We start from the raw sequence: 26,323 nt of genomic DNA on the forward strand, positions 1-26,323 counted from the left end.
ATCAACCAACTGTGTCCTCATACAGAAAACAAAAAGAAGGTCAGAGCACGGTCTGTTTAGAAAAGCAAAAACTAAATAAAGAAAGCTAAATAAATGGCACGTCTCTGGGAACCACACATTACAGAAACATGCTAAAACGTTAGGCTTTCCTTCTCTCTTGTTCCTTTTCTCTCTGTTTCTCCCACATCTGTCACTTCATTCTCTTTTCCTCCTCTCTCCTCTTCTCTACTGTCAGGTAGGCCTCGTTCTTTATTTCCTGTTACTGTCCTCTCTCTTTCTGCTCCCTCTCTTTGACCTCCTCTCCTCTCTCACCCCTGCCTGTAAAATACATAGAGAGAGAATTCTCCCCTGGGTACAGCTGATGGGCAGCCTGTCACTTTATTTAGCCTACTGGCTGATCTCCCCGTCGCTTAAAGACCTACAAAAGCATGTCGTGTAATCAAGTGCTGCAGCAGCTCCACGTTCACACACGTTTCTGTTAGAGAAGCTCCCCCTTAACAAACTTTATGCCAGAGTGCTTGTTCTGAATACGAAGTGATGACATCATCCTCACCTGCACGTTTGTGACTTTATACCCGAGATTGCATTGGAAGAGAGAATGAAGCTTTGCTCCACGCTGTACAGCAACACCTTAGACAACATTAAACAATTAGTGGTGACGTCATCGTCACTGACTGAATGCGTCATCTTATTCGAACCAAAACAACACTTGGACTTACTTTGTAATCGAGGCCTGGTGCTTGTATCTGTAGGAGGGGAGACCTGTGGCGTCAATTCAGCCAAAGCTAAGGTATGGCAAGGTTACTAGTCACATGACTTAACTACAGTATCAATCAATATACATGCCCAGCAAATAATCACAACAAAAGTGACAAGTCTGCTATGTCGCTTATCTGTGTGGTTAGGAAAATTTCAACTTTTTCAAATGCAGTCTCACTCACATTCCGCTAACATAACACTGCAGTCAAGCCAGCCTCCACTCGGAAAACCCCGGTCAAGCTAGCCCCCAGTCATTCTGTGGTGCCTGTTTATACTACATATTACGGTAATGCAGTCCAAGAACAGAATTCAGAATAAAAGCACAGACCTATGAACGCAATTTGCAATTTCAGTCTGTTCATTAAATGTTTAAGCGATTGAACTATTATTTCATTGATTTATTGATTGATTGATTTATTGATTGATTGATTGATTTTGCATTTAAGGAATTCATTTATTGATTATTTACGTAAATCATTTTACCAGCCTCATTCTGATCACATTTAAGCCTTAGCAGTTGGAGGCAATGGCAATTAATCTGTGTGAATAATTAGTCCAACATAAAAATAAACACAATATCAGGAGCTTCTGATGAGGAATTTCAAAATAAAAGCCAATTTAATGGTCAAATATTTTCAGTATATCCATTTGAATTCAGCTTGACATTACAAAGAAACTACCGGTTTCCACAGATTGATTTCACTTCAGACTGATAATGGTCGACCTCACAGACTCACTCATATAATATCAGGAAGTTCTGATGTGGTTTTTCAAAATAGAAGTCCTCTGAAATGTCAGATATTGTCAATATTTTCCTCAAATTCAGATTTACATTAAAAGGAAACTTCCTGTTTCCACAGACTGATTTCACTTCAGACTGATAGTGGTCGACCTCAGAGACTCACCCATGTAATATCAGGAAGTTCTGATGTGTTTTTTCACAATTAAAGCCCTCAGAAATGTCAGATATTGTCAATATTTAGATATGAATTCGGATCGATATTAAAAGAAAACTTCCTGTTTCCACAGACTGATTTCACTTCAGACCGATAGTAGTCGACCTCAGAGACTCACTCATGTAATATCAGGAAGTTCTGATGTGGTTTTTCAAAATTAAAGCCCCCTGAAATGTCAAATATTTTCAATATTTCTCTTTGAATTCAGATTGATCTTGGGAGGAAACTTCCTGTTTCCACAGACTGATTACACTTCAGACTGATAGTGGTCGACCTCAGAGACTCACCCATGTAATATCAGGAAGTTCTGATGTGGTTTTCCACAATTAAAGCCCTCAGAAATGACAGATATTGTCAATATTTAGATATGAATTCAGATGGATATTAAAAGGAAACTTTCTCTTTCCACAGACTGATTTCAATTCAGACTGGTAGTGGTCGACCTCAGAGACTCACTCATGTAATATCAGGAAGTTCTGATGTGTTTTTTCAAAATTAGAGCCCTCAGAAATGTCAGATATTTTCAATTTTGAGATATGAATTCAGATCGATATCTAAAGGAAAATTCCTGTTTCCACAGACTGATTTCAATTCAGACTGATAGTGGTCGACCTCAGAGACTCACTCATGTAATATCAGGCACTTCTGATTTGGTTTTACAAAATAAGAGCCCTCAGAAATGTCAGATATTGTCAATATTTAGATATGAATTCAGATCGATATTTAAAGGAAACTTCCTGTTTCCACAGACTGATTTCAATTTAGACTGATAGTGGTCGACCTCAGAGACTCACCCATGTAATATCAGGCACTACTGATGTGGTTTTTCAAAATTAAAGCCCTCAGAAATGTCAGATATTGTCAATATTTAGATATGAATTCAGATGGATATTAAAAGGAAACTTTCTCTTTCCACAGACTGATTTCAATTCAGACTGGTAGTGGTCGACCTCAGAGACTCACCCATGTAATATCAGGAAGTTCTGATGTGGTTTTTCGAAATTAAAGCCCCCTGAAATGTCAAATAGTTTCAATATTTCTCTTTGAATTCAGATTGATCTTGGGAGGAAACTTCCTGTTTCCATGGACTGATTTCACTTCAGACTGATAGTGGTCGACCTCAGAGACTCACTCATGTAATATCAGGAGGTTCTGTTGTGGTTTTTCAAAATTAAAGCCCACTAATATCTTGATTAGTCAATTTGCAAAGCTTTTTTCTACATAGACAAATTGCCTGAAACACCTGCAGTGACTGAAATGGGTCACTAACACTTTAGATCACAAGAAGATATTAAAATAGCATTATTATATTAGGAAATTGTATGGGTATTTTGGGGGGACATATAAGTGACACACATCCTATAGGTGGGGGTGTTTTACAACTGCTATTACTAGAAATAGGCTAGTAGTTACAATGTAACTAGTAATAATTGTTTACATTATTATTATTATTATTATTATTATTATTATTATCATTATTATTACTATTATTATTATTATTATTATTATTATTATTATTATCATTATTGTTATTATTATTATTGTAATATGTGATGTAATTCTTGAATACAGCTGAATAGTTAGTAGTCAATGAATAAAACTGAATAAGTCTAACATACGCTGCAAATAATTACATTTTTAATTTGCTTTATGTGTTCCACAGAGGAAGCATCAAAGGCATTTACTCATGACAAAAGAAGACATGAGAAGACCTCTTAAACAATGTTTTAAACTAAAACAAAGCATTTTCCAGTTTGCATTGTAAAGACGCAGATTTTTGTTTGCTTTGTAAACTGTTTTACAGTTTTCGAGTTATATATTAATGTATTCTGTTGTATACACAGAACTAAAAGTCATCTTATAGATATTTCTTCTTTCTTGTCTTTATTTGCATTTGTATTTGGGTAATCCAAAGTAACTTAAAGTAATCAAGTTACATTTCTTTAATATTGTGGTACTTGAATTATGTTACTGACTACATTTTTTAACATGTAATTAGTAACTGTATCTGACATTAAAGTTGACCCACCTGATGCAAAAGCAACGGACTAAAATAGGCAGATATAATACAAAAAGTGTCTATGTGCCTCAACCTAAAACCAAAAGAAAGTCACTTTGAATTGAACATGAAATTTTAACTTACTGACAAGTGGTTGATCGACATGATGTTTCAGTGGCCGAAAGTGATAATGCAGATTTGTAGATATCTAGCATCCGACAGCCAATATTACATTCCAAAATCAAAACATCCGTAATGTCATGTACATTACAATGTGCATGACATTACCAGCTGGGTGGATGAGTTGGTAGTGTGTGTTGTGAGTCCTCAACAGCAGCCATATGTTTGAACACAAATATTTTATTTTCCAGGAGAACTTTCCATCAGACGTGTTGGTTAGAAAGTTAGTTGTTAGTGAGTTTATACTTGTGTGCATCCACCCAATTTAGTTGCCATTCACTACTTCAGTTCAGGAACAAAAATGGGCCTTGTCAGTGTGGTGTTGGCAAATCTGTGTAACTTTATTCATTCAATCATTGTGTAAAAAAAAACAATAACAGTATAGCATGACAAACAAAACATTACTAAAACTTAACATCCTGTAAAAATGAAAAATTTCACTTTATGGACAAATCAAAGAGTCAGGTTCACACAAGAGACACATGACACAATCTAAAATTTAACAATACAAACTTTTTTTTAAAGAGCTGATCAGTCATGTACACAATATCAGTTAATTCTAGTAAGAGAGACAATCACTGGGAAAACACTGTAAAACAATACACACACAAGGCAGAAGATTTAATTCTGGCCAACTAGGGGCAGGTGAGGGAGCACATGTGGCTGAAAGACAAGAAGGAAGCACAGTGCGACTGAAATGACAGGACATGTTAGTCGTCCGGGATGGATGGGTTTGTGGAATTGTAATGTAATGTTAATAATGTAAACCTGAATTGGCGGGAGATATCGAGGTCAATATTGACAATATCTGACATTTCTGAGGGCATTAATTTTTTAAAAACCACATCAGAAGTGCCTGATATTACATGGGTGAGTCTCTGAGGTCGACCACTATCAGTCTGAAGTGAAATCAGTCTGTGGAAACAGGAAGTTTCCTCCCACAATCAATCTGAGTTCAAAGAGAAATATTGAAAATATTTGACATTTCAGGGGGCTTTAATTTTGAAAAACCACATCAGAACTTCCTGATATTACATGGGTGCGTCTCTGAGGTCGACCACTATCAGTCTGAAGTGAAATCAGTCTGTGGAAAGAGGAAGTTTCCTTTAAATATCCATCTGAATTCATATCTAAATATTGACAATATCTGACATTTCTGAGGGCTTTAATTTTGAAAAACCAAATCAGAAGTGCCTGATATTACATGGGTGAGTCTCTGAGGTCGACCACTATCAGTCTGAATTGAAATCAGTCTGTGGAAACAGGAAGTTTCCTTTTAATATCCATCTGAATTCATATCTAAATACTGACAATATCTGTCATTTCTGAAGGCTTTAATTGTGAAAAACCACATCAGAACTTCCTGATATTACATGGGTGTGTCTCTGAGGTCGACCACTATCAGTCTGAAGTGAAATCAGTCTGTGGAAACAGGAAGTTTCCTCCCACGATCAATCTGAATTCTAAGAGAAATATTGAAAATATTTCAAATTTCAAAGGGCTTTAATTTTGAAAAACCACATCAGAACTTCCTGATATTACATGGGTGAGTCTCTGAGGCCGACCACTATCAGTCTGAAGTGAAATCAGTCTGTGGAAACAGGAAGTTTCCTTTTAATATCCATCTGAATTCATATCTAAATACTGACAATATCTGTCATTTCTGAGGGCTTTAATTGTGAAAAACCACATCAGAACTTCCTGATATTACATGGGTGTGTCTCTGAGGTCGACCACTATCAGTCTGAAGTGAAATCAGTCTGTGGAAACAGGAAGTTTCCTCCCACGATCAATCTGAATTCTAAGAGAAATATTGAAAATATTTCAAATTTCAAAGGGCTTTAATTTTGAAAAACCACATCAGAACTTCCTGATATTACATGGGTGAGTCTCTGAGGCCGACCACTATCAGTCTGAAGTGAAATCAGTCTGTGGAAACAGGAAGTTTCCTTTTAATATCCATCTGAATTCATATCTAAATACTGACAATATCTGTCATTTCTGAGGGCTTTAATTGTGAAAAACCACATCAGAACTTCCTGATATTACATGGGTGTGTCTCTGAGGTCGACCACTATCAGTCTGAAGTGAAATCAGTCTGTGGAAACAGGAAGTTTCCTCCCACGATCAATCTGAATTCTAAGAGAAATATTGAAAATATTTCAAATTTCAAAGGGCTTTAATTTTGAAAAACCACATCAGAACTTCCTGATATCACGTGAGTAAGTCTCTGAGGTCGACCACTATCAGTCTAAAGTGAAATCAGTCTGTGACAACAGGAAGTTTCCTTTTAATGTAAATCTGAATTTGAGGAAAATATTGACAATATCTGACATTTCAGAGGACTTCTATTTTGAAAAACCACATCAGAACTTCCTGATATTATATGAGTGAGTCTGTGAGGTCGACCACTATCAGTCTGAAGTGAAATCAATCTGTGGAAACCGGTAGTTTCTTTGTAATGTCAAGCTGAATTCAAATGGATATATTGAAAATATTTGACCATTAAATTGGCTTTTATTTTGAAATTCCTCATCAGAAGCTCCTGATATTGTGTTTATTTTTATGTTGGACTAATTATTCACACAGATTAATTGCCATGGCCTCCAACTGCTAAGGCTTAAATGTGATCAGAATGAGGCTGGTAAAATGATTTACGTGAATAATCAATAAATGAATTCCTTAAATGCAAAATCAATCAATCAATCAATCAATCAATCAATGAAATAATAGTTCAATCGCTTAAACAATTAATGAACAGACTGAAATTGCAAATTGCGTTCATAGGTCTGTGCTTTTATTCTGAATTCTGTTCTTGGACTGCATTACCGTAATATGTAGTATAAACAGGCACCACAGAATGACTGGGGGCTAGCTTGACCGGGGTTTTCCGAGTGGAGGCTGGCTTGACTGCAGTAACATAACTATGGACACAAACACTTAACTACGCACGTCAATCAATCAATTCAGTCAAATGCGCCGTTACGCATCCAGTGGCAGGGTTAGAGAGCAGTAATAGCCTTTCTGACAAACACAATTTCACTCAGTCTGTTCACTTCATTCACTATGTAATCGCAACAATATCACGTGAACATCCCAGGTCAACTTAAAACTGTTAAAGTCCAAATGCAAATAGGAGAGGGAGGGAGAAGAGGGTGCTGAGTGGCTAACAGCCTCGTTAACAGCCTGAATCCCGCCTTCACTACCTGGTCCTCCTCCCTCCGCTGCACATTGGACCCATCACCTGCCTCTTTTTTTTTTCTTTTTTTTTTTATAAAAAAGATTCTAAAGTTATCTGCTTCCTTTTCATTTTAGTTAATTAGCTTAGCAAAACAATAATAACAATATATAACAATAGATAACAATAATGACCCAGCTCTCTCTGACCTCCGTCGTCTCGTCATGGGGGGGCTGGGAGATACCACATTTCAAGATATGGAGGGGGGATACGTGTATCGTGCCACTGATCATGCCGCTTCCTGATAGCTGCCAAAGCCGTTGATTGGTCACAGACACCTACACCATAATGCATCTATCTATCCAGGAAGACCTAAAGGGCATGGAGACGTAAACGTGGATGAAGTCATTTACAGGTGCGTATACGCTATTTCCCAAAAAATCCACAGGTGCGTAAACGGCGTTTACATGCGTTTCGTTTAGTTTAGAGGACGCGTTCACACTGTACCTTTCCGTTGACTATGCTGCATCGCTTGTGAATCTCTCGGGTGGAAAAAAAATGTTGAGAAAAGTTCAACTTTTCGCGTCATGCATACATAATCAAATAAACGACTCTGACTTGCCAATAAAATCATATTGGTCGGTGAAAGCACACGTAAACAGCTGATGTAAACAAAACATCAAGGACAGGTTTCATTGCGTTTGGGAACAGTGGTTATATATACAGGGACTGCATGACTAAAACACGTAGCAGCGCTCTTCTGGCTGTAACGGGATCCATTTTGCACTACAATAGTATAGAAGCAGAAAGTAGCCTGATTTACTCGCCTAGCGGGATGCGATTTCAGTGTGTCACCAAAAGCATCTCCTCCGTGAACCAGACACGTCGTCCGGCACCGGTCCGTCAACTGCAGGGTGTAATCTGAACGTGGGAATCATGTTGTGGGCGTGGCTGGCAGACTCCACCTGAGCCCTCCCATTCCCGACTCAAATTCACACCTGAGGCTCATCATGGCTACTCTATTTTACGTCCCCACTCCTTGACATGGCAGGAAACCCGAAAAGGAAATAACAAATTGCCCAGTAAATAAAACAGAAGTACACTAAAAAAGTATGGGGAAAACAGTGGTTGGAAAAATCATATTATTATTTTGTAAAAGGACTAAAGAACCCACTGAAAAACACCTCTGTTCTGCTTTTAGCCTTGCTTCTTGACTGATGTGCATATAATGCAATCACTCCAAGCAATTAGAACATGCAGAATCTAGAAGAATTAATCATTTTAATAATTCATTTTAATACTATTTCATTGTTGTACAGTTTAATAATTCAAATCATGCTTTTAGACATTTAAAAAGGAACATACCAAATCGAGCAAACAAAGGGTGGCCTCAGCTGCTTTCACTCTGAGCTTTCCGTTCTCGTTCATGGAGTCTGGCCCTTGAACAGGGTTTTAGTCACCGTCTTAACAGGTTTTTCAAAAAACTGTAAAAACAATTGCCGTAGTAAAAAACACATGTTGCTCCATTCTAATCTGCTTACAGGGACGGGTGAGGCAGATGATTGCATAGATACTGTAGTTTCTCTGAATGGACTTTTAAGCACTTGGATTCTAGTCCGCTTCAGCCTGATCTGCTAGTCCAGTAACTGAAACCGGTGAGTGTCAATTTTTGTTAATTTAACCCAGCATGTCGAGGTCAACAATACTCGTTCAGAATTAAGATCAGTCAGGGTTGTGTTCAGCTCATCAGATCAAATCAGTGTACAAATCCACTGATCAATAGACATCTTTTCAACATGATTCCATGATTGTAATGGCTACTTATAGCACTGTAGAAACATGAGTGCCTGTTTTATAAATTAATATTAAAAAAAAAACCCTGTGTATGTGACCAAGTGCTATTCAATATGGACCCAGAATAAACTGGAACCAGAGACTGCTTACACAAAAATAAAGGTTTTATTTATTCTGCATGGGATAACAACAAACCAAGGTGGGCTTAACTGCACGACAAGGGAGGTTGGTGTAGAGACATGCTTAACAAGAAGTTGTCACCAAACAAAGGCTACGAATTCTAAAGAATTTGCTACGACACACGAACCAAATCAAACTGGTCCTACAACACCTCCTTGACATGGCAGAATAGGTTGATACAGTAAGTGTCAGTTGTGAGTCCCATGTTAAACCTCTAAAGGTCTTTAGTGGAGCATGTTTTCTTTGTTCCTAAAATGTGTCATCTGAAGTTTGATTCCTAATTCTCTCGCAGGTCGGGAATCTACGTCGTCTGTGGCCAGATGGACACGGCTAAAAAATCTAGTCAGAAGCTGACGTTATCGCTCCTCTTCATTGCCACCCTCATCTACATCGTCTACATCTTCTTACGAAAACCCACGGACGCACACACATACAGGGCCGTCCCAAAGCCGCGTGCACCCCCGGACGAATGCCCTTTGCGGATCTCCGAGCGGACCATCACCCCCCTCAACAATACCAAGCACTTGCTGGTGTCCGCCTTCATGGACCAGAGAGTGACCGGCTTGGATATACGCATCATTGGCATATTTAAGAGGGACTCCATCCAACCCCTTTACTGTGTTTTCTGCTGTGCGGGCCAGTTATGGAGAACAACACCTCCGGCGACAATTTTACAACACTCGGACCACTTTGGTTTTCCCTACACCACTACGGATGTCATGTGTCAGATTCCTGAAAACTGCAACGCTTCACATGTCACTCTCCTGACTGAGAGCAGAGGGAGGGTTTTGAACCAGACTTGGCTTCCTATTAGAAACCAGAAGAGCAACGGGAAGGGGGAGAGACGGTTCCAGTTTAACTTGACGGTCTGCATCTCCTGCATGTTTGGAGACTACAACAACGTGCTTCAGGTTGCACAGACCCTGGAGATATACAGGTCAGCAACAGCAACACATACTCCCATGTCATCTGCAACAAGATATTTTAAGATGTGTAAATGTGCCATTTATTGCAGCACCTCTGGATTGCATCACGTTATACATGTGTCTCTGTTACTGTGATCATTTCTTGTATTGGAGCACATAGGAGGCTCTGGGTGCAGGGAAGGTAGGGCGGGCTGCATCACCATGGTGAATGTGGTGTATAACAAGATATGTTATGTTGTAGAAGAAGGCCAATGGAAATGAAGAAGGGGGAAAAGTTGTGTTATCACTTGTTGCTTACATGCTTCTTATTTTTTTTTTGCAGTACAGAGAATACATACATAAGAAATATAAGGATACAGCCAGGGCTCTGTTAGCTTAGCTTAGTTTAGCTTAGCTTAGCTTAGCTTAGCTTAGAGCAAACACGGGAAACTGCAAGCCTGGCTCTGTCCAAAGAACCGCCCTGCTTGAACTCGCGTATGACAAAGCAGACAAGATGTTGGAGTTTGCAACTTAACATGATTCTGACAACATCTCGACAACCTTTGCTAGCATTTATGCAAAAATCATGTCTAGTTTGTTGAAAAAAAGAGAAGTGAGTTTTATTAAAATCAACACAAAGAATTATTGCTGACATCAGGTCTCAACTTCTAAAACAATAGAAGCTGGGAAACTGGGATGACCAACTTGTGGTTCCGGCCAGTGCAAGCAGAAGTTGGCGACTTCTCCACAGCATTGTGACGACCAGTTCCGTTTTGCTAGTGAAAAAGAAATATTGCATTAATAATATGAGCTACTTTCACTTCACACAAATTAAAAAAGTAAAACATTTAATGAAAAAAAAACCTACAACATACCAGAGAATGAAACCTTTCCCTTGCTCCAGGTTACTGGGTGTAGGCAGGGTGGTGATCTACAACACCAGCTGCGGTTCGGACCTCAACCGCCTGCTGCAGAGCTACAGCCAAGAGGGCTTCGTGGAGATGGTTCCCTGGAACATCAAGCAGCATCTGAAGCCATCTAGTGGCTGGAGCTTCTCGGCGAGCGGGGGGGACGTGCACTACTTCGGCCAGCTGACCGCCCTCAACGAGTGCATCTACAGATCCATGGAGCGCTCGCGCTACGTCCTGCTGAACGACATCGATGAGATCATAATGCCGTACCGATACAACGACCTGATGTCTCTGATGGACGCGCTCCAACAGCAGCATCCCGACGTAGGGCTCCTTTTTCTGTGCATTTCAGAGCAACGTTCAGTGAAACTTATTAGTCACATTTATCATTTATTGTCTTTCCAACTTCTGTGCCTCACTTTCTGCAGGCGGGGATGTTCCACATTGACAGCCATGTATTTCCAGTGAGACCCTTTGATGAAAGCAAATGGGGTCTTCTGCCTCAATGGAAAGGGGTGCCGGGTTTTAATCTCCTGCAGCGTATCTACAGGATAGACCCCGAAAAAAACGTATTCCACCCCCGCAAGATGATAGTTCAACCAAGGTAGGCTGACTATGAGTGAATTTGATACACTTTTCCTCCAGGCTAACGCATTTTATGAACTGAATGCTCTGTGTCACAGGACAGTGGAGCAGACCTCGGTACATGGAATACTCAAGATGTTTGGAACGACGTACATGGTTCCCCCGGACGTGTGTCTGATCATTCACTCCCCGACCACTCCCCAGAGAAAGCCGCCGCCGGACGAGATCCACTTGGACAGGCGGCTGTGGGACTTTGCGGGCAAACTGCGCCCCAGTGTGAGCATGGTGCTGAGGAGAGCGGGGCTGCTGACATCGCATAGTTCCGATGCACGGTGATGGGAGGCTGGGAACAGCCGGTTCCAAACTTCAAGTCAAACTATACACAGGACGCATATCACGGATGTGATGATTTGAAATCAAGTTTAGTGGAAGTTTCAATATGTGACCAAAAGTGGAAATATGTCTTTCAATGTATTGAAAACACAGTTTGGGATGAATAATTCTGAATTCCTAAATTATCTCCAAATAACATCTGTTTTGAAATGTCTGCAGGATAAAAATGGGAAATAATGAAGTTTTATTATTATTATTATTATTATGTCGGATGACAAACTAATGGGAATTTCTGCAAAAGTACTGTCTAAGCAATACATATATTATGTTCAACCACACCATCCATCCATCATCTATTCAGGGTCACGCAAGGCAGGGACCTGGACACGTCGCCAGTCCATCGCAGGGCCGACATGTAGAGAATGACATTCACGCGTACGGGCAATTCTAGAGTCATCAATTAACCTATCCCAGACCCTACCCAGGATTCGAACCCGGGACCCTCTCGCTGTGAGGTGACATACCTACAACACCGTGCAGCCCTGTTCCACCACACCTGACATCAATAATCAAACTTTCTTTTCATTAATGTTATGTATTTTCTTTGCCTTGTTTGATTATATTGTCTGTATAGATTCTATTTTATGTTTAATGTATGTTCTATGTATGTTATTGCTACTGGATGCTTGAATTTCCTTCGGGATCAATAAAGTATCTATCTATCTATCTATCTATCTATCTATCTATCTATCTAAATCCTCGTAGCATATAGGCCTACCAATAGCAATTAATAAATAAAATGCTGCGACATAAAAAAAAAATTGTGATGCGTTCATCGTCAAAGACTTTGTGGTTTTTCAAAATGACATACTCTGCCTTTAAGAGATGGCTTTCAAATGGGTCACAGGTGTCACAAAGACAGGCAAACCTTGCCATATTTACAAGAATGCTGGGCAATGTTTTGTCTGTGGCGACATCTGCTGGTGGAAAATGACTACTCTTAATTACATTTACATTTAGGTCATTTACATTTAGGTCATTTAGCAGACGCTTTTGTCCAAAGCGACTTACAATAAGTACATTTGTCAAAAGAAGGAAACAAAGAAACCACGACGTATCATTGCCGATGCAGTAAGAGCTAAAAATAGAACAAGTGTTAGGTCCTCATCTGAGTAAAGTAGTACTTCAAGAGTAACAGTGCTACGATCCGAGTTTTTTTTTTTTTTTTTTTTGCGTGGGGGGGGGGGGGGGGGGGTCGAGGGAGGGTGTTAGTGGGTCATGCTATGTAGAGTCGAGGTGAAGTCTGAACAGGTGAGTCTTGAGCCTTTTTCGGAAGATGGCAAATGACTCTGCTGTCCTGATATTGGTCGGGAGTTCGTTCCACCACTGAGGCGCCAGAACGGAGAAGAGTCTGGACTTTGCTGAGCGACATTTGTTTGATTTCAGCGATGGTGGTACCAGCCGGCCAGCTGAAGTAGAGGAGCGGAGTGCTCGCTTCGGGGCATGAGGTTTGACCAGTGTTTGAAGGTAGGCAGGTGCCGTTCCATTGATGGCCCTGAAGGCCAGTGTCATCGTCTTGAATTGGATGCGTGCTGCAACAGGGAGCCAGTGGAGGTCACGGAGGAGGGGGGTCACGTGGGAGAATTTGGGTAGGTTGAAGATAAGGCGTGCTGCAGCGTTCTGGATACGCTGCAATGGTTTAATCGCAGAGGCCGGGAGTCCGGCCAGGAGAGAGTTGCAGTAGTCAAGGCGGGAGATGACCAGTGCTTGGACCAAGAGCTGCGTTGCATCCTTTGTGAGGAAGGTCCGAATCCTGCGGATATTGTAGAGGGCAAATCTGCAGGATCGGGCCACAGCAGTGATGTTGGGGGTGCAGGATAGTTGGTCATCGAGGATTACACCCAGGTTCCTCGCAGTTGAGGAAGGAAATACTGTGATGCCCTCAACAGTGACCGACAGGTCCATGTGAGGGCAGTCTTTCCCTGGGATGAAGAGGAGTTCGGTTTTATTCAGGTTAAGCTTGAGGTGATGTGCAGTTGTCCAGACAGAGATGTCAGCCAGACAGTCCGAGATGCGAGTTGCAATGTGAGTGTCAGAGGACGGGGGAAAAGAGAGGAACAGCTGGGTGTCATCAGCGTAGCAATGGTAGGAGAATCCATGCGATGTGATAACAGAACCTAGTGATCTGGTGTATAGTGAGAACAGAAGCGGTCCTAATACTGAGCCTTGAGGGACACCCGTGTCCAGAGAGCAGGGTTTGGACATAGAGCCATTCCATGTGACCTGAAAGGTGCGGTTTGTCAGGTATGATGTAAACCAGGTGAGAGCAGAGTCGGTTATGCCAAGTTCAGCCAGAGTGGAGAGGAGAATTTGGTGGTTGACTGTGTCGAATGCAGCAGATAGGTCAAGGAGAATGAGAACGGAGGAGTTGGATGATGTTTTGGCGTCTCGCAGGGACTCGGTCACAGTGAGGAGGGCCGTCTCAGTGGAGTGGGCAGTCCTGAATCCTGATTGGTTAGGGTCTAGGAGGTTCTTCCGCAAGAGATAGGATGACAGTTGGTTGTAGGCAGCACGTTCCAAGGTTTTAGAGAGGAATGAAAGAAGAGATACAGGTCTGTAGCTTTGGATGTCAGTAGCGTCAAGGGTGGGTTTTTTCAGGAGAGGCTTCACGATAGCGGTCTTAAAATCCGCTGGAATGACACCTGAGGTGAGGGAGGAGTTGATCAGGGTGGTGAGGAATGGCAAGATGTCGTGTGAGATGTCCTGGAGAAGAGAGGAGGGAATCGGGTCAAGGGAGCAGGTGGTGGCACGGTTAGATGTAACAAGTGCGTGAACGTCTTCAGAGGTGAGGGGGCTAAAGCTGGTAAGACCATCCGAGTTGAGAGTTGGGGGAGATGTCTTCTGGGAGGGAATAGGCGTGAATGATGAGCTGATGTCATTTACTTTCTTGGTAAAGTAAGTTGCAAAGTCATCGGCAGTAAGGAAGGAAGGGGGCGGAGGGGTAGGAGGGGTGAGGAGGGAAGAGAACATGGAGAAGAGTTTCCTGGGGTTGGAGGCAGAAGAGTTGATCTTTGCCAGGTAGAAGGCAGATTTAGCTGCCGAAACAGTTGAGGTGAAGTCAGAGAGGAGGAGGTGGTAGTGAGCAAGGTCCTCGTGCTGTCCCGATTTCTTCCATTTTCTCTCTGACGCTCGCAACAATGATCTGTTGGTTCGCAGAGGTTCAGACAGCCAGGGAGGGGGGGGAGATGATCGCGCCGGTCGTGCGATTGGGGGACAGAGAGTGTCCAAAGAAGAGGCGAGTGAAGACATCAGGATAGAGGAGGCTTCCTCAGTAGGCATTAAGGAGAACTGTTCCGAGGATGGGAGCGAGGAGATAACAGTTGAGGAGAGAGCGGAGGGAGTGAGGGATTTCAGGTTGCGGCGGCTGGTGACCATTCGAGGCGTAGAGGGGAGGGATGTGGTGGGCTTCATGGGGAGGGAGAAAGTCACAAAGTGATGGTCGGACACGGTGAGCGGGGTAACAGAGATTGCCGAGATGCCACAGGATCTTGTGAAGACAAGGTCAAGTTGGTTCCCGGCCCGGTGAGTTGGTGGAGAGGGGGAGAGCGTAAGGTCAAATGCGGAAACGAAGTCGATGAATTCAGATGAGTGCAGCTTTCCCGAGTGGATGTTGAAGTCACCGAGGACGACGAGCGGTGTGCCATCATCAGGGGAGCAGCTCAGGAGGGCATCCATCTCATCCAAAAAGTCACCAAGAGGACCGGGTGGGCGATAGATCACTATGATGTTGAGTTTGAAAGGAATGGTGACAGCGACGGCGTGAAATTCAAGCGTAGATCGGGGTAGGTGGTCGAGAGGAAGGACCTGGTAGGACCATGTGGGTGAGATGAGGAGCCCAGTTCCTCCTCCTCGCCCTGTTCGTCTTGGGGAGTGTGAAAATGAGTAGGCAGTTGAAAGGGCAGCTGGAGTGGCAGTGTTTTCTGGGGTGATCCAGGTCTCTGTGAGGGCCAGGAAGTGGAGAGACTGCAGGGAGGCATAGGCTGAGATGGTGTCCGCCTTCTTGACTGCAGACTGGCAGTTCCACAGCCCCCCTAGTACTTCAAGTTCCTTACCGGTGGAGATTGGTGGGTAGCAGAGATTGGATGGGTTACAGCCTCGAATGAAGGGACTTCGGTAAAATCTTCTCCAGTGCGATGTCCTGACTGGGATAAGACACATGGCTGCGAGGGGGGGGGGGGGGGGGGGGGGGGGGTTGAGATGTTATACCTACCTCAATGGGCTTCCTCGGTGGACTCCCACAGATAGACTCCCTGTGTCTTTGTTCAGCTGTCTTCGTTCTGATGGCCCGACGCTGCAGCTGACGCTGTAGTGACAGCCTTTTAAGTGCTCAATTTACCGCAAGTACTGACTGTGGCTCCTCCTTCCCTCTAATCAAGTCTATTCACTACAGGTGAGCTGGCTTCAAACAAGCTGATTGCTCACTTACCATAGACAGCTTCACAAGAAGTTCAACAACAAGCTATCAATACTAGACTAAATGTTACCACTAGCTTTACACACACAATGCCTAAACCCAAATCTACAATTAGTTTCTGACTTACCAACAAGAGACAAAGCAGCTTCCTTCCTTTCTCCAGACCAAATGAGAAATTACAACAACAACTATCCAAATATGAATATTACCATGGCTGCGTACTGGAAAAAGTTGTTGAGACAACATTGAACTATTATCACCTTTTAACTTTTAGTTGGAATTCCAGCAATTACAGAGAAACAACAACTGGTGAAAGGAAGTGACCATATTTGGACTGTGGAGGAGCGACAGGTGGATCTGGTGAACACAATAAAGTGGCAGAGCAGTAACCTTACTGTATCTGGATCCATCCATGTTGTGAAGCTGTTAACGAAGTTAGCTTCATAATCAAGCTTTCAAGGTCAAATTTTACAGCTAAGTGTTAAAGTCATCTTAGTAGCAAATTGAATTGGTGTTTAAATATTAAAGTGAGGTACGATGGTATTTATTCAGACAGTTTAAAGCATGTAGTAGATATTAGTATCACTGCCATTTTTTTATTGTACAAAAAATGTGCCAAACTCTTTTGAAAACCCATTAAAAATAGAAAAGTGCTCATAATGGACTTTCAAAATACAGGCACATGTATTCATAATGCCTCTTCAAACACTCCTCCAGGTAACTTGGCCTACCTGGTGCCAAGCTGGAGCTCCAAGGAAAAATGATGCCACATGCATTCACACATCCAGTGGAATGCATGTGCCTGATCACACAGGTAGTCAGACGAGTGAGATCAAGCAAGCTGAAGCTCGTCAAACTGATCAACTCACTGCGTCACCTCAGCCTCGACAGGTATGACAACCTGGAGGATCTAACACTTGACCGGTGTAGTCGTCAAGCTGCGGTGAGACGAAGGAATGGATGTGTTACTCACTGGTCTGTGTGTTGTTTTATAGCTTTATACACTTTAAACTGTTGCTGGTCAAAGATGTGGCGTAAAGTTTCCGATCACATCCGTAGAATTTATGCTGAGGCTTCTAGTGATTCCTTTCCTGGCGCATGCATGTTTGTGCTGCTCGCATAACAACTCATTTCCCGGACGCTCAAACAAAAGTTTGCATGTGTGCATGTTGCTTGTCAACTAGTCTCCAGGGAAACAGTCACGATGGATCACAATTTAATCCAGGCTGTTTACTTAGTAAAAGTAGTCATTGTGCACAGTGGCGGATTTAGCAATTTGGGGGCCTAAGGCGAACTTAGTCTGGGGGCCCTAAATGGTCCTCATTTATATAGCGCTTTACAGCAATGACTAACATTCATGCACACACCGACAGCGGAGTCAAGGGCGACAGCCAGCTCGTCAGGAGCAATTAGGCTGAGGTGTCTTGCTCAGGGACACCAGTCTTTCAGCTCGGAGGAGCCGGGGATCGAACCAGCAATCTTGCGGTTGCCAGCCAACCCGCTCTACCTCCTGAGCTAAACCCCCCACGCCCCCCATATCTCCACATCTGTTGTTTAAACACAAAAAAGTAGGAAGGGCCACCCCAGAGGAACCTGTCAGTACTTGCACGAAATGAAGAGTGAATGGAATGTGAGAATTAAGTTTCAGGTATAAGTAAGGAAGTAAAATGTATTTATAAAGCACAACGCCTGATTGTGTTGGGAGTAACACATTACAAAGCAGTGGTGTGGGGGTAGTTGATGAGGTGGGTGATGAGGTGGGTGTACTGCTAGGTAGATGGGTAGGGTACAGAGGTGAACATACTCTCCTATATATTCCAATGGCTTTCTGGCTGATAGGTGGGTATACTGTAAACCGCCAGAAAAGAGGTGGGTACACCCCTGCGTATACCCTCCACTCCACCACTGTAAAATCAATGTAATTACTGGAATACATTGCTTTTTGCTGTAACGCGGCATGTACGGCATAGCAAAATGGGTAATGTTTTACTTGTTGGATTACTGTTTGTGAGTTCTGTTTTTGTATTTGATTTTTCTGTTCCTTTTTTTGTAGTGTTTTTGCCCTTGTGGCCTCCCCTGTGGAGAAGCAAAAAAAAAAAAAAAAATGGAAAGACCACTGAATAATTATGCTATTGTTTATGTGGCACGATAACCAAATATAATATATATGGACGTATTATTGCTAAATTAAATGCATTTATGTAAAAGAATAATATACCACCTATATACTGTATGCTCTCTCTCTCTCTCTCTCTCTCTCTCTCTCGCACACGCACACGCACACGCACTTCTGAAACCGACAGAGTCTTGCTGCCCGCACTTAAGTGGACTAATCTCGCAGGACATGACTCACTCCAATGACTTTATAATGCATTTCATCGCCCTGAACGCCACGCCGTTGTTTGATGACTAGTCTCGTTCGCTACGTGAAGTCCGCGCGCGCGCGTTCCACATGCGAGCGCACGCGTCGTGGGGGCAGCTGTGGGCACAGCTATAGCGCGTAATCGCCACCCAGCCGACGTCGCCCCGTTGCTTTTCTGTGCGTTTGACTGGTGTTTTTAATTATTGTATCTTATAACGGCGAAGCGACCCAAACACACGGGGACGAATGATGCTGGAATAGAAGGCGAGGGAGCGGACTTGGAGGGGCAGACGGAGAGCGCGCGCGGCTCAAGTGGCACCTGCGGAAAAGAGGAAAGCGACAGACAGGTCCACTTCTTCGGGAAGACCGAACTTCAGCCTCGGGTGAGTTCAATTCTCATTGGGTTTGCAGCTTATAAGAAAGAGCTAGTATTTATTCCAGTATTTCGAGTATTTCTTGGCAGTGATGTGGCGACAGTTTACTTGTGACAAACTATCAGCAACACAATGTATTTCAAATTCGAAGAGTAAAAGTGCTACTGCCACTGTTACTCTAATTATGGGTGTATTTATGCGAAATATCGATATAGGCCTACTTTTTTTGTAGTTTAATCTGTAACATATTTGATGGATATTTTATGTTTTCTATGTCGAGTCTTGACAAGTGACTACTAGACTACTATTTAAAGTGTGGTACCTCCAAATTCCACTTAATTACTTGAGTAAATGTACTTCCCACCACTGCCTGCTGTTATATTTAGTCCTTCTAAAAATAATGTACTGCAATATTACTGAGCAGCCATCGCTACACTACAGCTGTCCACATGAAACATGAATTCAATTCATTCTTTAACAATGCAAATATGTGTTGTTCCACTATGGACAGGTGGTTTCATGATAGGCCTTCCATTATGGTTATGTACTGGACGTTCTCCTATCACAAGAACACTGCCCCAACACTCAGGCTCACATTGATGTTGTCACATTGATTGTTTTTATCAATCAGACATCAACTTCCTCCAGCAGTTGTTCTTTCTGAACCAACAGGAAACAGACTTTTAAGACTGTTTCTTGTGGTTTATGACCACACGTCTCCTCGGGCTGCAAACGACAACGCTCTTTAGCTGCAATGTTAAAGGAAAACACCACCGCATTTCCATACTGAACTATGTTCTGCTCTGATCTTAGACGAGGTGATACATACCTCCCTCTCCTCTGTGCGTGCACTCAATGGCTCTTGCGCGCACTCCGCGCAGCGCTAATTTGCTAGCATGTAGCTTGTCCTTAGGATCCAAAGGGGGGTGAAGTTAGAAGCGACCAAGCACTTCCACGTTGTCCCTATTTAAATACGGTTACGTGAGTAGTTACACGACCCAAGTTTGGTTACACAAAATGAAACATGCCAATTTTTCTAAGCGGATAACAAGGATAACTATATAGTATGGCGGAATAACAACTGGAAGCACTTCGACGTCGGCACACTGGTGTGGTCTGCGGTTGTGAGGTCGGTTGGATGTACTGCCATATTCTCTGAAACGCCTTTGGAGACGGCTTATGGTGGAGAAATGAACATTCAATGCACGAGCAACAGATCTGGTTGACATTCCTGCTGTCAGCATGCCAATTGCACGCTCCCTCAATGCTTGTGGCATCTGTGGCATTTTGCTGTGAGACAAAACTGCACATTTCAGAGTGGCCTTTTATTGTGGGCAGTATAAGGTACACCTGTGCACTAATCATGATGTCAGATCAGCATCTTGATGTGGCACACCTGTGAGGTGGGATGGATTATCTCAGCAAAGCAGAAGTGCTCACTATCACACATTTAGACAGATTTGTGAACAATGTTTGAGAGAAATGGTAATATTGTGTATCTGGAATGAATTTTAGATCTTTAAGTCCATCTCATGAAAAATGGGAGCAAAAACAAAAGTGTTGCGTTTATATTTTTGTTGAGTGTAGATTAACCAGCTGTTTAATTAGGCAATTGCCTCGCGCGGCAAGCGCTACCTGTGGAAAACAGATTGTGGTCACGTGACAAGGGCGTTTTGAACCACATTTCGAAACACTGTCCGAAACACTTGCGTTCCGGAAGCTCGACACTGTTTCGAAACATCAGCTTCGAGCGTCACATCCCTAGTTCAGTGTTAAGGGCTCAGTTTGAAGCCGGTATTTCATCATTTGATTGCGGCCGACTTGCTTACGAGAAGGAGAACTTCCTCATCCAGCACATTTACTGGGAAATTAGTGATTTTTGAACGTGCGCATGTGAAATTTCTGCCCAGAAGTGGAAGAATGTAGCTTATGACTGTTAATAAATTACTGTTTAAACGGGAATTAATTCATACCTGTTTTGAACTGTAGGTTGTTGGAGAATTTCTGGGCCGGCGTAATGGGGAAAAATACAACTTGATACTCCTAATGTGCAGGCCAACTCTGAGCTTTACTGTTATCGCCCTGTTATCAGTAATTCCACACTCGTTTTATTGGAAATTGACTTTTTCTTTTTTTAATTGCCAGTGTGGATGTGTTTGCTTTTTCACAACTTATCTGTAACATCCAGGCACCAGTCAAGGGTGCATACACTTTTCAGGTTAATAAGAAATAGCACCTCACAGGAGTGGAGAGGAAGAGGACTTTGCATGATGTTACAATGAATCTGGTGCAAATTTGGCATCTCAGGAAATGTGGCATGGTTACATTTTAACATACGGTTTGTTTGCCAGGCTGCCCTGCCTTTTTGTTCAAGGTTGGTCACTGGTATGTCTCAAAGAAACCCCTGGCAGCAAAGTCGATCACATTACGCAACCCGTTCGTGATTGTAACATGAGACACAATGCAAGACAAAAATTTTAATTATTCTACTCCCTTCCGGAAGACTAGATGTGTGGCCGCAGCAAGCTGTATGCTGTATTTAATACCCCTCCTTAAGAATCCAGTATGTGCTGTTTATCGTAAATTGATGTGGTTTTGGGTACGTTTTAAAGGTAATTTAGCTTAATAAATCATCTTAAGGTCATTATAAGCCCTGAAATGACCATATAGTACAGAGCAACATGAGATTAAAAGGACCTAACTGTTGATTCAACATCTCTCTGGCAACAAGAACTCAACATAGTGAACTTCCCAAGGTAAAAGGATTTGCATTGCATTGTTTTATTGGGCTTCATTGCACTGAGTAATGACTGAGTGTCGAAGCAGCGTAACAACAAAGAGAGGAAATTAACAGATAATAAAATGTTGACAAAGGGTGCCTTTTGGAAACACAGCCCAGCTTTATTGTGCTTGTTCCTGTCTGAACTGTCCTTCCTATTTCTGCTTCAGGTCGGGACGCCGTCTGTGAGCAGATGGACAAGACCAAAGAATTAAAGGGGATGTTATCTCTCCTCTTCATTGCCACCCTCATCTTCATCGTCTGCATCTCTGTGAGAACAACCGGGACCTACAGGGCCGTCCCACAGCCGCATGCACCCCCGGACGCATGCCCTTTGCGGATCTCCGAGCGCACCATCACTCCCCTCAACAATACCAAGCACTTGCTGGTGTCCGCCTTCATGGACCAGAGAGTGACCGGCTTGGATATACGCATCATTGGCATATTTAAGAGGGACTCCATCCAACCCCTTTACTGTCTTTTCTGCTGTGCGGGCCAGTTATGGAGAACAACACCTCCGGCGACAATTTTACAACACTCGGACCACTTTGGTTTTCCCTACACCACTACGGATGTCATGTGTCAGATTCCTGAAAACTGCAACGCTTCACATGTCACTCTCCTGACTGAGAGCAGAGGGAGGGTTTTTAACCAGACTTGGCTTCCTATTAGAAACCAGAAGAGCAACGGGAAGGGGGAGAGACGGTTCCAGTTTAACTTGACGGTCTGCATCTCCTGCATGTTTGGAGACTACAACAACGTGCTTCAGGTTGCACAGACCCTGGAGATATACAGGTCAGCAACAGCAACACATACTCCCATGTCATCATTTAGCTGCAACAGGATATTTTAAGATGTGTAAATTTATTGCAGCACCTCTGGATTGCATCACGTTATACATGTGTCTCTGTTACTGTGATCATTTCTTGTATTGGAGCACATAGGAGGCTCTGGGTGCAGGGAAGGTAGGGCGGGCTGCATCACCATGGTGAATGTGGTGTATAACAAGATATGTTATGTTGTAGAAGAAGGCCAATGGAAATGAAGAAGGGGGAAAAGTTGTGTTATCACTTGTTGCTTACATGCTTCTTTTTTTTTTTTTGCAGTACAGAGAATACATACATAAGAAATATAAGGATACAGCCAGGGCTCTGTTAGCTTAGCTTAGTTTAGCTTAGCTTAGCTTAGCTTAGCTTAGCTTAGCTTAGTTTAGAGCAAACAGGGGAAACTGCAAGCCTGGCTCTGTCCAAAGAACCGCCGTGCTTGAACTCACGTATGACAAAGCAGACAAGATGTTGGAGTTTGCAACTTAACATGATTCTGACAACATCTCGACAACCTTTGCTAGCATTTATGCAAAAATCATGTCTAGTTTGTTGAAAAAGTGAGTTTTATTAAAATCAACACAAAGAATTATTGCTGACATCAGGTCTCAACTTCTAAAACAATAGAAGCTGGGAAACTGGGATGACCAACTTGTGGTTCCGGCCAGTGCAAGCAGAAGTTGGCGACTTCTCCACAGCATTGTGATGACCAGTTCCGTTTTGCTAGTGAAAAAGAAATATTGCATTAATAATATGAGCTACTTTCACTTCACACAAATTAAAAAAGTAAAACATTTAATGAAAAAAAAACCTACAACATACCAGAGAATGAAACCTTTCCCTTGCTCCAGGTTACTGGGTGTAGGCAGGGTGGTGATCTACAACACCAGCTGCGGTTCGGACCTCAACCGCCTGCTGCAGAGCTACAGCCAAGAGGGCTTCGTGGAGATGGTTCCCTGGAACATCAAGCAGCATCTGAAGCCATCTAGTGGCTGGAGCTTCTCGGAGAGCGGGGGGGACGTGCACTACTTCGGCCAGCTGACCGCCCTCAACGAGTGCATCTACAGATCCATGGAGCGCTCGCGCTACGTCCTGCTGAACGACATCGATGAGATCATAATGCCGTACCGATACAACGACCTGATGTCTCTGATGGACGCGCTCCAACAGCAGCATCCCGACGTAGGGCTCCTTTTTCTGTGCATTTCAGAGCAACGTTCAGTGAAACTTATTAGTCACATTTATCCAGTGGCGTGCACAGACATTTTGGGGGGCAGGTGCTCAGTGAAAAATAAGGGCACTTTATGCGGCATGTAGAACTGACGGCTGACTTATTATAGCAGTGTGAGATTTAAAAAATAAATAAACATTACAGGCACATGTTGAACGTTATATGCTATTGTTTTATTTCCCACAGAGCTGCTCCCCTGGGCTGCCTGCTGTAGCTCCCTTTCTTTTTCCCTTCTTATCCTCTCCTTTCTAGGCATTATGCTGCAATTGGTAAATAAAAAGAGACCAAACAGTCTTATTCATATGAATAAGACTGTTTGGTTATATTTCAACAAGGCACAGGGCTACTTTTTCTGCAGGCAATCGGGTATTGCCTGTTTGTCATTTAGCAAATACATTACTGCAAGTGTTAATTATGTAGGCCTAGCCTAATGTAAACCTACACAATAGCCTACTAAATATTCATCTTAAGTAAGTATACAGATAGATTCACATGCTGTAGGATACCAATGACAAACTCTACCAGTGGTCATCATCACGTCATATCTATTACTGATTTTGGGTAGCGTCTAGCTTGTGAGCAGCTGATAATTTATACCCAGCTGTGTGGCGTTGAGACCGGCTACTTCACAACAGAGACAAATAAATTCAAGTTGCAGCTTGGCAACTGAGGCGCGTTCACACTGCTTTTATTTTGAAAATTGACCGGATTGTCTCGTGTTTCTTTGTGTGAAAAAAACGAACTTTCAAAAGGGCACTTGCTTGGTCCAGAGTGCAAGGGCAGGTGCTTTAGCACCACCTAGTGTCTACCTGTGCACGCCACTGCATTTATCGTTTATTGTCTTTCCAACTTCTGTGCCTCACTTTCTGCAGGCGGGGATGTTCCACATTGACAGCCATGTATTTCCAGTGAGACCCTTTAATGAAAGCAAATGGGGTCTTCTGCCTCAATGGAAAGGGGTGCCGGGTTTTAATCTCCTGCAGCGTATCTACAGGATAGACCCCGAAAAAAACGTATTCCACCCCCGCAAGATGATAGTTCAACCAAGGTAGGCTGACTATGAGTGAATTTGATACACTTTTCCTCCAGGCTAACGCATATTATGAACTGAATGCTCTGTGTCACAGGACAGTGGAGCAGACCTCGGTACATGGAATACTCAAGATGTTTGGAACGACGTACATGGTTCCCCCGGACGTGTGTCTGATCATTCACTCCCCGACCACTCCCCAGAGAAAGCCGCCGCCGGACGAGATCCACTTGGACAGGCGGCTGTGGGACTTTGCGGGCAAACTGCGCCCCAGTGTGAGCATGGTGCTGAGGAGAGCGGGGCTGCTGACATCGCATAGTTCCGATGCACGGTGATGGGACGGTTCCAAACTTCAAGTCAAACTATACACAGGACGCATATCACGGATGTGATGATTTGAAATCAAGTTTAGTGGAAGTTTCAATATGTGACCAAAAGTGGAAATATGTCTTTCAATGTATTGAAAACACAGTTTGGGATGAATAATTCTGAATTCCTAAATTATCTCCAAATAACATCTGTTTTGAAATGTCTGCAGGATAAAAATGGGAAATAATGAAGTTTTATTATTATTATTTATTATGTCGGATGACAAACTAATGGGAATTGCTGCAAAAGTACTGTCTAAGCAATACATATATTATGTTCAACCACACCATCCATCCATCATCTATTCAGGGTCACGCAAGGCAGGGACCTGGACAGGTCGCCAGTCCATCGCAGGGCCGACATGTAGAGAATGACATTCACGCGTACGGGCAATTCCAGAGTCATCAATTAACCTATCCCAGACCCTACCCAGGAATCGAACCCGGGACCCTCTCGCTGTGAGGTGACATACCTACACCACCGTGCAGCCCTGTTCAACCACACCTGACATCAATAATCAAACTTTCTTTTCATTAATGTTATGTATTTTCTTTGCCTTGTTTGATTATATTGTCTGGGGGGGGGGGGGGGGGGGGGTAATAAGTCTTTCTATTCAGAAAGACTTATTACTTGAAATTATATTATTTTATATACCCTTTGTATAGATTCTAATGTATGTTTAATGTATGTTCTATGTATGTTATTGCTACTGGATGCTTGAATTTCCTTCGGGATCAATAAATTATCTATCTATCTATCTAAATCCTCGTAGCATATAGGCCTACTGTTACAACTCCCACTGTCTAGGGGTAGCGGGGGAGGTAACTGATGTTAAAATTAACCGGGTTATGGGTGTAGATGAAGGAACAATTGGTGAGTGAAACAATAAAGGAATGACAACAGCAACGGATAAGGTTGAACATAGGTTTAATGCGGCTAATGCGGCTAATTACAAAACACAACAGTAACATACGACAAAACCAGCGGGCCTTGGGACTTGAGTGTTGCTAAAGAAAAGAACCCAACAAAACAAGCTAAGCTAACAGCTAACACGGTGGACCACACGTCCGCTAACCTAACTAAACCAAGCCAAAAGTACA

At 42.8% G+C, this 26,323-nt stretch overlaps 2 protein-coding genes across 3 annotated transcripts; both read left to right on the forward strand.

Moving 5' to 3' along the window:
- The first annotated feature begins 7,385 nt into the window (after positions 1–7,385).
- Positions 7,386–12,421, forward strand: LOC311016071 (uncharacterized protein). Its single transcript, XM_084013565.1, has 5 exons — positions 7,386–7,487; positions 9,339–9,983; positions 10,856–11,186; positions 11,291–11,466; positions 11,546–12,421. Exons 2-5 carry the CDS (start codon positions 9,367–9,369, stop codon positions 11,781–11,783), a joined length of 1,362 nt encoding a protein of 453 aa, XP_083869691.1. The 5' UTR covers positions 7,386–7,487; positions 9,339–9,366; the 3' UTR covers positions 11,784–12,421.
- Positions 12,422–17,088: 4,667 nt separating this feature from the next.
- Positions 17,089–25,964, forward strand: LOC311015800 (uncharacterized protein). 2 transcript variants are annotated; one of them, XM_084013241.1, is made up of 6 exons: positions 17,089–17,197; positions 18,841–18,999; positions 21,940–22,564; positions 23,445–23,775; positions 24,697–24,872; positions 24,952–25,956. In XM_084013241.1, the coding sequence occupies exons 3-6, from the start codon at positions 21,963–21,965 to the stop codon at positions 25,187–25,189; spliced, it is 1,347 nt and encodes a 448-aa protein (XP_083869367.1). In that variant the 5' UTR covers positions 17,089–17,197; positions 18,841–18,999; positions 21,940–21,962; the 3' UTR covers positions 25,190–25,956. The 2 variants fall into 2 exon arrangements, with proteins under 2 accessions (XP_083869367.1, XP_083869368.1); XM_084013242.1 differs by lacking the exons at positions 17,089–17,197; positions 24,697–24,872 and having other exon boundaries at positions 18,004–18,999; positions 24,952–25,964.
- The last annotated feature ends 359 nt before the right edge of the window (positions 25,965–26,323 follow it).

The sequence above is a fragment of the Eutrigla gurnardus genome (assembly GCF_963514095.1).
Source record: "Eutrigla gurnardus genome assembly, chromosome: 7".
Classification (NCBI taxonomy): domain Eukaryota; kingdom Metazoa; phylum Chordata; class Actinopteri; order Perciformes; family Triglidae; genus Eutrigla; species Eutrigla gurnardus.

Coding starts and splice junctions, on each gene's coding strand:
- LOC311015800 (XM_084013241.1), top strand. CDS start 21,963: ATGGACAAGACCAAAGAATTAAAGGGGATGTTATCTCTCCTCTTCATT. Junction 23,776..24,696: donor TCCAACAGCAGCATCCCGAC/GTAGGGCTCCTT, acceptor CACTTTCTGCAG/GCGGGGATGTTCCACATTGA. Junction 24,873..24,951: donor AAGATGATAGTTCAACCAAG/GTAGGCTGACTA, acceptor TCTGTGTCACAG/GACAGTGGAGCAGACCTCGG.
- LOC311016071 (XM_084013565.1), top strand. CDS start 9,367: ATGGACACGGCTAAAAAATCTAGTCAGAAGCTGACGTTATCGCTCCTC. Junction 9,984..10,855: donor CAGACCCTGGAGATATACAG/GTCAGCAACAGC, acceptor CCCTTGCTCCAG/GTTACTGGGTGTAGGCAGGG. Junction 11,187..11,290: donor TCCAACAGCAGCATCCCGAC/GTAGGGCTCCTT, acceptor CACTTTCTGCAG/GCGGGGATGTTCCACATTGA.